Here is an 11,398-nt window from a genome sequence, read left to right on the forward strand (position 1 = left end):
TGACTTTTGCACGGCACCCTACTAACCGGTCCCTAACCATCTACCAAATTTGAGCGCCATCGGTCCAGCCGTTCTCGAGATCTGGAAACGACCCCTGCACATGCGCACGTGCAGCAGCACCCCAACTCTGGCACATGGATATGCAGTGCCTAGTGGGTGCCTACCTACATGCCAACTTTCAGCGCAATCGGCCAAGTAGTTACCGAGATATTGCAACAATTACAAAAGTGACACCTCTTCGTTTTGCACGTGGCACGTGCATAAGGGGTCACCCACATGCATCGGGAATAGTCCAATACTTGGTGGAAGGAATGAAGCTACCCCATAAAAATTACCGCATGTAAATCGGTCAAGTGATTGCTGAGATATAAGCCTCGCAAAAGCGTGACCACGGCCGGCCGGCCGGCCGGCCGGCCGCTCATACTCAGAAATTTCCGTTATTCTACGTAAGACTCCGCTCGCTTCGCTCGCTCCGTAACAAAACGTGTCAGCATAATAATACACAATTTGTTTGAATCTCATTGGATGAAGGTATAGCATGACATAACACATTCCATGTTCCACAGCTAGAGCTACTCGTGGGTGACGTTGAAGCTGAAGTTGTAGGCGTAGAAGGTCTGATAGCCGGCTTTTCTCTGTCACCTCGGCTCGTCGGCTTCTTGTGCTCAACTGATCCTCGCCCAGCCTTCTTTGACGGACGGGATGGGGAGGTGCATAGTAACCTTGAAAGCCTCAGTACTCGAAGGAAAGCACCTCCTTCACTGATGTCTCTTCCTAGTTCATTGGTGATAAACTGATTCCGCACTTCAGTGAGTGGAGACTTTTCGTTTTGTAGCCAACCCTATTTTTGCGCTTGACAGTAAGGAAAAACTCCTTTACAGTGTCGTCGAGAACAGAATTACTGTACTGCAGATATTCCATTTTTCGGTCTTTAATTGTTAAAAATTCCTGGGATATGTCTCCAGACGATTTTATCACCTGTTTCGTACCATCAGTTCTGCGTGAAAAGAGGAGCTCATCTAATTCACGTGGTTCAAATAAATGAATACGGAGCAACTCTGTCCTAGCTGCAGATATACGTATGAACCTTCAGCAATGAAGTCCACCAACCGAGTGAAACCCATAACGTGTTTTTTTTTTTTAAATTCTACCTAAGCCTTTTTTAAAGCGCCCGCAGAATACTGTTGCCCGTTGTCATGGTATCATTAACAAAAATAAGTCATCCTGCAGAGGGAAATTAATTGTGAAAATTGCGGTAACAGTCAACATTATTACACAATACACACTAGTGATGTCAATAACGGAAAATCAGGATACCGATACCAAATCAAATGCCAATCAAAACCATGAAAAATACCGAAACCAAACCAACTTGGGAACATGAGGGAAATACCAACTTTTTACCGAATTCGTATCCTCTTATACATTAGCCGGATTCGTAATACCAACAAAATACCAACAACATTAGGATCAAAATACCAAATACCAAGTTGGTATCGGTTTGGTATCGGTATACCAAAAAGTTGGTATCCGATTGACATCTCTAATACACACCCAGTTACCATACGAGCCATGTAATTATAAATATTATTACCAGTATAACGCCTTTTGGGGCGACTAACGGAGCAAGCGAGAGGGTGGGCCTTGCACGTGCGAAATTGCGAGGGGGTACCTCCAACTGACTTGTGCACGGCACCCTACTAACCGGTCTCTAGCGATGTGCCAAATTTGAGCACAATCGGCCAAGCCGCTCTCGAGATCTGGAAGCGGCACCCTGCACGTGCGCACCTGCAAAATGGGTCCCAACTGACTTTTGCATGGCACGCAAGTCCCAACTAACCGGCCTCTAACCGCGCACCAAATTTGAGCGCAATCGGTCCACCCGTTCTCGAGATCTGAAATCGACCCCTGCACGTGCAGCAGCACCCCAATTGTGGCACATGCAAATGCATTGCCTAGTGGGTGCCTACCTACAGTACATGCCAAACTTGTACATACTTGCCAAGTTTCAGCGCAATCGGCCCAGTAGTTACCGAGATATTGCAATTGCTACAAAACTGACACCTCTTCGTTTTGCACGTGGCACGTGCATAAGGCGTCACCCACATGCATCGGGAATAGTCCAATACGTGGTAGAAGGAATGAAGCTACCCTACAAAAATTGCCGCAAGTAAATCGGTCAAGTGGTTACTGAGATATAAGCAAAAGCGTCCGCACGGCCAGCCGGCCGGCCGCCGCTCATGCTTAGAAATTTCCGTTAAAGGGACCCTCCCACCGTCAAAAAGTAAATGAATTGGCATAAAAGTGATGTCGCTCGGTTCAGAAAGAGCGAAAACGAAAGCTCGACATCATCTGTGGTGTCAGTCATCCCAGCCTTTCTTCAGATCATTCACTCGCCGCTTCAGCCACGCCGCCGCCGGCCGCAGTCATCCGGCCACGGAGGAGATAAGTGATAGGCCGACCACACCACAAGAACAGTGCTCTCCGTGTAAATATCACGACCGGAAGTGCGCGAGCTACTGACTGGGAGACGGCGCTCGCGCTGACGCTGTTTCCTCGACGTTTATGCAGCTCCTGGCGAGGTGACCGGTCTTGCTGCAGGTCTAATAACGCCGTGCCCGGTCCGCCGTGGACCGTGGCGACCCGCTGGTCTGACCGACCCGCCGGTGTCTTGGCGTCTCACACCCGCTGCTGCCGAGAACACGTTCGTCACTCAACACTGCCCGCGCCAGGATGCTGGCCAGATCCAGGCCTTCTGTGCGCGTGTCGGCCCGAATTGTGCTGCTAACGGCGCCTGGTAGCCCGGCGATGAAAGCACTGGCGATGAAAGCACCTACCCGAATGCAAGTTGAATGTAGCAAAAGATGCTCCTCCAAGTGTGGAAACCGAGCGTCTTGCGCGCTCTAAATTTTAATACAACCAATTTTTGCAGGCTTTTGACTTTGAAAATTTCACCGGCGCAGTTCGCAAAGTTTCGGAGCAATAACTCGCCAACAGAGACAGACTCACATACATCCATACATAGTTTTAGAGCTTTATAATAGTAATTTTATTTATAAGAGTGAAAAGAAATAACCTCATGCTCATTGATATCGAAATTAAAAATGTTAATCCAGAATATATTTTTGTGAATGTCACTTCGTCGGTGGATTAATATGCAGAATTGATGGGAAAGCTAAGCAGTGTTTCGTATCCTCCGTGTCGTGAATGTCACCGACCGAAGTGACATTCACAAAAATATGTTTTTGATTAACAATTTTAATTTCGATATTAATGAGCATGAGGTTATTTCTTTTCACTTATACAACGTTAACTATGCTCAAAAGAACGCTTAACTTAATTAAACAAAAGTTATTTAACCCGGCGGCCGCTGGGCCTCCGCGCCACCCGCCGGCCGCTGGGGGGGGGGCATATAGTTGCCCCCCCCCCTTTACTTCTGCGACGATATCGTCGCAACGCGAAGAGATAGAGAAGCGAAACTTTGCACACATCTTCTTGAATACCCAGCCAAGGTTGTGTCCAAATTTGGTGTTGATCCCATTTGAAATGACGTCACAGTGACGTCATAAGTGAAATTATAAATTTACGACTCTCATATTCCTCACGATACATCAGATATATGGAACCGAATATAAAGGGTCGATTATTGGTCAGAAACTAGATGAAAGTGTAGATAGATGTTTTAGGATGACAGCAGGTGCTGTCTATTTCATTTACAGTTGAGTTTCATGCTCAGCGTAATCAGAAACGGTCCATATCGGAAAACGACAAAACTGTATGACGTCACTGTGACGTCATCTTAGGTGTTACAACCACCAAACTTTCCTCAAACATTGCCTAGGTATTCATTTTTTGAAGCTATGCCAAGTTTCACGTTCGTAGCTTATCAGGTTTCAGAGATATTTCACAAAACGTAAAGGGGGGCAACTTTATGCCCCCCCCCCAGCGGCTCGTGGGTTGATTTGATAAAACTCATCTCGTTCATCAGCACGGAAGTGCCAAAACCACAGCAGCACACCTAAAATTGCCAGATAGCCAAAAACTCAGCAGTTACAGGAAAAATTCGTTTTGTCCGTACAGAGGTCTATGGTCCATTCCATGTCGTAGACTATATATTCCGTGATATAAGTTTTTGGGCCGGAATGTTTCATTCAGGACCTCGGGCTTTGTTGAATTTTCCGCCCTCGAACTTCGGCCTCGTGCGGAAAACTCAACAAATCCCTCGGTCCTGAATGAAACATTTTACCGGCCCCGTGTGATATAATATAGTGGGACGCGGCTGTGAGACGCGGCTGGGGTCATATATTATGCATTTCAGACCCTGTGGAACAGTCCTTTTCGGCTATTTCTCGTTGTATATGCGTTTGATTTTAACGAAATTTTGGCATTGGTAGTTTGAGGTCCCTACCTAATTTTTATCAATATGGTCTATTAACAAAACATGAAAAATAAAGGCACTTGTCATTGAATGATAATGTTAACCCTCGCCGGCACAGGGGGGGTTGATGCAACCCCCCCCCTAAGGTTTTTCGCGAATAACTCGCGTAAAAAGCGGACGATCGCGACGATACTTTCAGTACCCTCGCATTGATCAATTTTACACCTACCCTGAAAATTTCATGACCCTGACCCCAATGACCTTTGACCTGTGACCTCTTTTCTGTGACCATGTTTGGCCGAAATCGCGGTTCGGCGCATGTCGGCTCGCATTAGCCGCGCGTTTGCAAGCTTTTCGTGGTTTCAAACGTTCAAACATGTGATTTGATGTTGCTCCCATGCATTAGGGTGGGTGTCAAGGTCACCTGAAGGTCAGGTCAGGTCATTGACCTTTGGTGACCTTGGGTGACCTCGGTTCACTTTTTCGAGTTTTGCATGCTTCTAGGCTAGTTTTTGGAGCTGAATTCGAATTTAGCAAGCATTTGAACATTTACGAAGTAGTTTTGGTGCCTTCGTAACATGTTACGAAGCTGTCAGAGGCGGCTGACACGTATTACGAATACCCGTCACAACCCGTAGGGGAAGTTGGGGCAATGCCGGAGTTGGGGCAAAGCCGAAATTCGAGATATTTCGAAAACCGTAAAACATGGATGCCACCTGTCAGTGATGCTCTGAAGCTTAAGTGACTACAATTATCGCATGTTTGTTACGAGTCGTCATTCGGAATACTTCGACTGTGAGGGCGCCAAGAGCGTTTTCAAGGTACGTTTCCCTTGTACTACATGCGCCTTTGAAGCTGCATTTTTTACTCATTATGCTACCGTTTGTCTGGCCAATTCGGTCAAGTAATCTTTAGCATGTCTTTGCATAAGTGTGCTGCCTATTTGAAATTTATACAGCACGTTGAAAAGTTATGGGCCTGCAAATGAAAGTATGGCTGGCTGGGGTAATGCCGAAAACGTGCGATTACGCACGTGTTAAAAGCACGCTACGTGGACTTTACTGCTGTAGAATAGCAACGCGTATTTTTAGTCACACAAATTACACTTTCAACCGACACAACGGCCTGTTACCTATAAGGAATGATTTACCTGGCATTTTCTTATTATATCACACAATTATAACTTCCAGTGTGCACCGCGTCCTCAAGCTCTTGAAACGTGTGTCAGCTTTGATGAATTCTGGATAAAGTTTGAGATAAAATGGCAAAACATAAATGTCGGCATTCCCCGTAGATCATTTCTCCCATTTTCGGCTTTCCCCGCAGTCCGGGGCAACGCCGAAAAAGTCACTTCTTTGATATTTTTAGTTTGTGCGCTTAACGGTATGCGAATTCATCAAATGCGCCTGGTATGTTTGAAAGGCAAAAGACTGGCCTCTCGAATGACGCCAACAAGAATAGCGTATGTTGTCTACCTTGCGTGCTACGGGCGTCAGAAAAAAAGTCTTCGGCGTTCCCCCAACTTCCCCTACCGGTTGATCTGACCTGACCTGACCCGACCTGGTCTAAATGCTTAAAGACATCATCTATGATCAAAACTAACACGATATTCGTGATCAGCACCCCGGAAAACCACATAGCAGCCACACTTTACGACTTTCTAACAGGTCCCGATTTTCCCGGTTTTCGGGCCATTGACCTGACCTGGAAGGTCACCCGATGACCTAGGACCTTAAAATTGGGTATCATCGGCTTCCTCTCGTGACGGGCAACACGCTCGTTTTTTCCGCGAAGCTCTAGCTCGATCAGGGGCCAAACGCGAGGGGGGGGTCGTACCAACCCCCCCTTGTGCCGTCGAAGGACTCAAAATGGCCTGTGCCGGCGAGGGTTAAGGTCGTCAGAGGCCTGCTTAGAGGCTGATACAGACTGGGCGCAGTCTCCCCTCTGATTGGTCGTGACGCACTGGCACGCTGCGGCTAGGCTCCGCCCACCTGCGGTCCAGCCTCGGGTCATGTCGGCGGCAGTCGCAGTCTGACCGGCCGGCGTGCGGGTGGTGCGCGCGGCGCAGCGGAGTGGCACACTTGTTTGCATGTCATGAACTTTAAAATAAGTTGTTCAACCACTAATAAGGACGGAGGAAGGAAGAAAAAGGAAGAGGAGACAAAGTAACAATGAGACGAAAGGTAGACGGTGGATAGTGGACAGCAAACATTATGCATAAACTCTATAGCAGAGACAGGAGACAAAGACGGCAGACGCGAAAGACAGAGACAAAGATGGTAGACCAGAGATAAGTGACGGAGATAGAGATTATAGACGAGAGACTGACAAGGGGGCATGAAGGATGGGAGATCATTAACTCTCGATATTGCATATCTACATTTTTAGATTGAGTCATCCTATCTTTCCCCGTTTTATTGTTTTTCGGCGTAAGATCTATCAACAATATCCTTAAAGGTAGTGTGCCACCTTTGAAAGATTTCCCATTTTATTTTTCCTAGGATAAGAAGCTTCTGTTTTTACCTAATATCGCAAAAAATCAAAAATGGGCCTGGAATAGTGCCTTTTTCGCCTAAAAGTTAATCGGTTTTTAGATATGTATAACAACTGTAGTGGGCTCACCTGCAAACAGGCGTCGGCAACAATCGCGAATGAGGCGCACATGTGACAATAAGCAAAGGTCATTATAGTGTTACGACCATACGACGTACGGGAATGAGTTATCAGCTGTCTAATCGTAGACAACACAATGTCGAGCCTTAAACTGTAAGCCTGTATTGGTATTGTTTCTTTTATTTGGCTGTCGAACATTATTTACGGTTTGAAATATGATTTTATGTAAAATAGTTGATATGAAAAAGCCGTCTCATAAGTTATGACCCCATTTCACCACACGCAAGTGGCAGAAATGACAATGATCAGCTGACGCATTTTTCTTGGCCGAAGTCACAGCGCGCAGCCCGACGCACCACCACCGCACCACAAAGTATGAGCAGGAGCCGCGCCCAAAGCCAGGGCCCCGGTAACGTGAGGTAGCCGAGTCGGGGCAGCGTGCGCTGACCCAAGCCGGGGCCGCAGCTTTGGGCGCGGTCTACCGCATCCCCGCGGGCAGCCCCGGGCTATCACATGACACCGGGAGGACGCGCGGCTCCGGCTTGGGTCAGCGCACGCTGCCCTGACTCGGCTACCTCACGTTACCGGGGCCCTGGCTTTGGGCGCAGTCTACCGCACCACCTAACAGGCGTGTTCGAAATCGCAGGAGCTGATGATGAACGGGTTTATCGAAACTTGATTGGATGAGCATATCGGTAATAGCGATTTCAGTGTGTGCATTTATTGTTCATAGTGGTGTGAAATGTGGTTGGAGTACGACCGGCAACCCGTCGGGGCGAATTTCGCACTGGGGTACTCAAAATTTGAAGAATTTAAGACGTTTCCATGAGTTTTGAAGGTATGGATAAGTTCTAAAAATCCGGTTCTCCTTATATGGGCCATTAACTCCATACGGCCCAGGAAAGCTGGCACACTACCTTTAAAGCATTGTGTAAGTATTATGGAAATATTGAATATTTTTACCCAAAAAATAATAAAATTGTATTCTCAAAACTTATAAAAACAAACGAACTGCGAGTACATATGTAGATATCCTCAATTAAATAAGGCCTTTCTACGCACGTAAATTCTGTATCGTTATTCTTTAAATGCGCCATAGTCTGTAGGAAAACAGGGCAGCGGAGAAGCTCGCCATAGATTATTGAAAATGTTTCTTTTAATTTTGCAGGAATAACATTCTGGAGCTTAATCTGTATTCTGTAGCTAGAAGGAGTGCTTATCGTTTTATACATGCATTGCATTTTTCATCCTTATTCTCTCCGCGCGAGATACGATATACACGCAAGGATACCTGCGTTAGCGCGTGCCTTGTTCCAGCTCAGACCTCCGCATCCCTCTGAGCCCGAGCGGCGAATGACCGGTCTCGGTGTCGCGGCGCAGTGGGCGGAGCTTAGCTGCGGCGCAACAGCTGACGCTGCTACGCCATGCTAGCCTCTACCACGGCGCAGAGTTTTCCGATCAATTTTTACCGTTACAAGTCAATGACAAGTGCCTTTCATTTTGATATTTTGTTAAAAGACTATAATAGTAAAAATTAGGTAGGGCCTTGAAACTCATTGTGTCAAAGTTTGGTTGAAATCAAGCGTATAGGTAACGAGAAAGAGCCAAAAAGGACTGTTCCAGAGGGTCTGAAATGCATAGTAGTTATTTGACGCGGCTGGGGTCTAGTTATTTGACGCGGCTGGGGTCTAGTTATTTGACGCAGCTGGGGTCTAGTTATTTGACGCGGCTGGGGTCTGCCCGTACGGCCGGCAGGTCTGCGCAGCCTGGACCTGAGCTGGTGCACACGGGTCACCGATGCCGCTCTCGAGTACATCGCCTGCGACCTGGCCCACTTGGAGGAGCTGGTGCTCGACAGGTGAGCCGCCACCGACACCTACATCCCATCATCACAGTCATCGTCATCATCATCTAGGAAACCTCCTCCGCCATTGCCATCCTCTGGCGGTCGGTTGGGTCGATAGCGTCAGCTCGGCGACGGCGACCGGTGCAGGTCCGGGTGCGGCCGCGCGGCGCGCCGCGCCACTGCCCATCGACCAGGCCGCGAGCCGAGGGCGGAGGGGGGGGGGGGGAGCGGGCCGCCGGCCGGCCGAGCCATATCGACCGGCAAGGTCGTCGGCCGCGACGGTGCGGAGACAGCAGGACACGGGAGACAACCGCGGCCGCTGGAAACCTGAGGGCACTGTGTGCTCGGACTACTGTCCATCCGACACGGTGCTGTCCATCAGACAGCACCGTGTACGGTCACACCAGCACTTGCTACTAATCACCTCGTTTTCGGTCACCTGTTTGAAGACCGATCCAATCTCCGTGACACGAGATACATCAAATGGTCCGTTGGGGCGTCTGATTCTCGAATACCTACCTCGTTTCAGTATGTTCAAAGCATTTTTGGGTGGGGGTAAAAAAAACTCTTTTTCACTCATAACTTTGCCCCGAGAAGTCGCAGAACCTACCTACTATGGACGTCAAACCCCTTGAGACCCCACTTTTTTGCGATAATTTTTAAATGCGTTAGCTCTCGTTGACGATATTCTGGCAATGTGTGTTTCAGAACCTGCCGAAACTTTAATTACTTAGGTATTTTGACGCTAAACGATTATGAAAGGTACTTCTCATTCACTCGTAATGTTAAATTTCACGGAACGAACCTGCTGTTTGGGTAGAGGCTACACGCTCATGGGGCGGAGCCACGTAATGACGTCAGCGCTAATTTCCGCCCTACCCTTCCGGCGCTCCTTGCCCGGCGACCGGTCACTCGCGTCTCGCGCTCCATCCAGGCTTGATGGTGGGCGGTAGCTGGTAGCGGTAGCGGGCGCTAGTAGATGACATTAAGAGCAGATGGCGCTGGTGGCGGGGCTCGAGTGTGGCCGAACGCAATCCTCTGCCCGGGCCTGAATTGACCTTAGCATTACGAGTGAATGAGAAGTACGTACCTTTCATAATCGTTTGGCGTCAAAATACCTCAGTAATAAAGTTTCGGTAGGTTCTGAAACACACATTGCCAGAATATCGTCAACCAGAGTTCACGCATTTGAAAATTATCGCAAAAAACTGGGGTCTCAAGGGCCTTGACGTCCATAGTAGCGTTGCCTCTGATCCATAGACCACTAGTGCCACCTCTTGTCAGCCGAACAAACCACCGAGGTAAATAATGTCACATGACTGTTACACACGTTACGAAGACTACGCCGCCGTATTGGGGGAAGCGGGGCGGAGGCGTGGCGAGGGACGCGATCAGTCGGCTGGGGTCAGGTCGCCGAGGTCAGAGGTCATCCGCCGGAGGGTGTTTGGGCGGTTGGGCCGTGTGGGCTGAGGGTTGCGGAGTGGGGAGCGCCTGGACCTGTCTGGTAGCGAGTCCTACAACGCTGCGGCAGTTGAGAATATTGGGAGGGGATTGAGTGAGGGAGAGAGAGATAGAGAGAAAGAGAGATGGAGGGAGAGGAGAAAGAGGGGGCTCAAAAAGAAAGACTGTGGTAAAGGGTTAAGGACGGGAAGAGAGGAAAAGAAAACAAGAGAGAGAGAGAGAGGGAGAGAGAGAGGGAGAGAAATGCGATAGGGTGGGCCTTGCACCTGCGAAATTTCGAGGGGGTACCTCCAACTGACTTGTGCACGGCACCTTACTAACCGGTCTCTAGCGATGTGCCAAATTTGAGCACAATCGGCCCAGCCGTTCTCGAGATCTGGAAGCGGCACCCTGCACGTGCGCACGTGCAGAATGGGTCCCAACTGACTTGTGCACGGCACCCTACTAACTGGTCCCTAACCATGTACCACATTTTTAGCGCCATCGGTCCAGCCGTTCTCGAGATTTGGAAACGACCCCTCCACGTGCGCACGTGCAGCAGCACCCCAACCTGGCACATGGATATGCAGTGCCTAGTGGGTGCCTACCTACATGCAACTTTCAGCGCAATCGGCCAAGTAGTTACCGAGATATTGCAATTTGCAACAATTACAAAACTGGCACCTCTTCGTTTTGCACGTGGCACGTGCATAAGGGGTCACTCACATGCATCGGGAATAGTCCAATACTTGGTAGAAGGAATGAAACTACCCTACAAAAATTACCGCGTGTAAATCGGTCAAGTGGTTGCTGAGGTATAAGCCTCGCAAAAGCGTCCGCACGGCCGGCCGCTCATACTCAGAAATTTCCGTTAATCTAAGGAAAGACTACGCTCGCTTCGCTCGCTCCGTGATTAAGAACTTACACCAGTAACCTATCTCATATCACAGAAGTTATTTTATGTCTAGAAAAATGGTAAGCTGTTTTGAGTTTTCGATATTGTATTGTATTGTATTGTATTGTATTGAACAATCATGAGCGATTCACATTCTGAAGGTGCGTGGCGATTACTGCTCAGAATCCGTATCCGCGGCTACTAATCTAAACATTCACAGCATTCA

At 48.5% G+C, this 11,398-nt stretch overlaps 1 protein-coding gene across 1 annotated transcript in view; it reads left to right on the forward strand.

The window, feature by feature from the left end:
- The window catches only part of LOC122369362 (F-box/LRR-repeat protein 16-like), a 46,839-nt gene extending 37,986 nt beyond the window's left edge, over positions 1–8,853 (forward strand). The window contains exon 3 of the mRNA XM_043344056.1: positions 8,747–8,853. Within this exon, the coding sequence (XP_043199991.1) occupies positions 8,747–8,853 (107 nt within the window). The remainder of the gene's footprint in view (positions 1–8,746) is intronic.
- Positions 8,854–11,398: the final 2,545 nt, after the last annotated feature.

This window comes from Amphibalanus amphitrite, unplaced genomic scaffold (genome assembly GCF_019059575.1).
Source record: "Amphibalanus amphitrite isolate SeventyFive unplaced genomic scaffold, NRLGWU_Aamphi_draft 001028F_arrow, whole genome shotgun sequence".
NCBI classification, from domain to species: domain Eukaryota; kingdom Metazoa; phylum Arthropoda; class Thecostraca; order Balanomorpha; family Balanidae; genus Amphibalanus; species Amphibalanus amphitrite.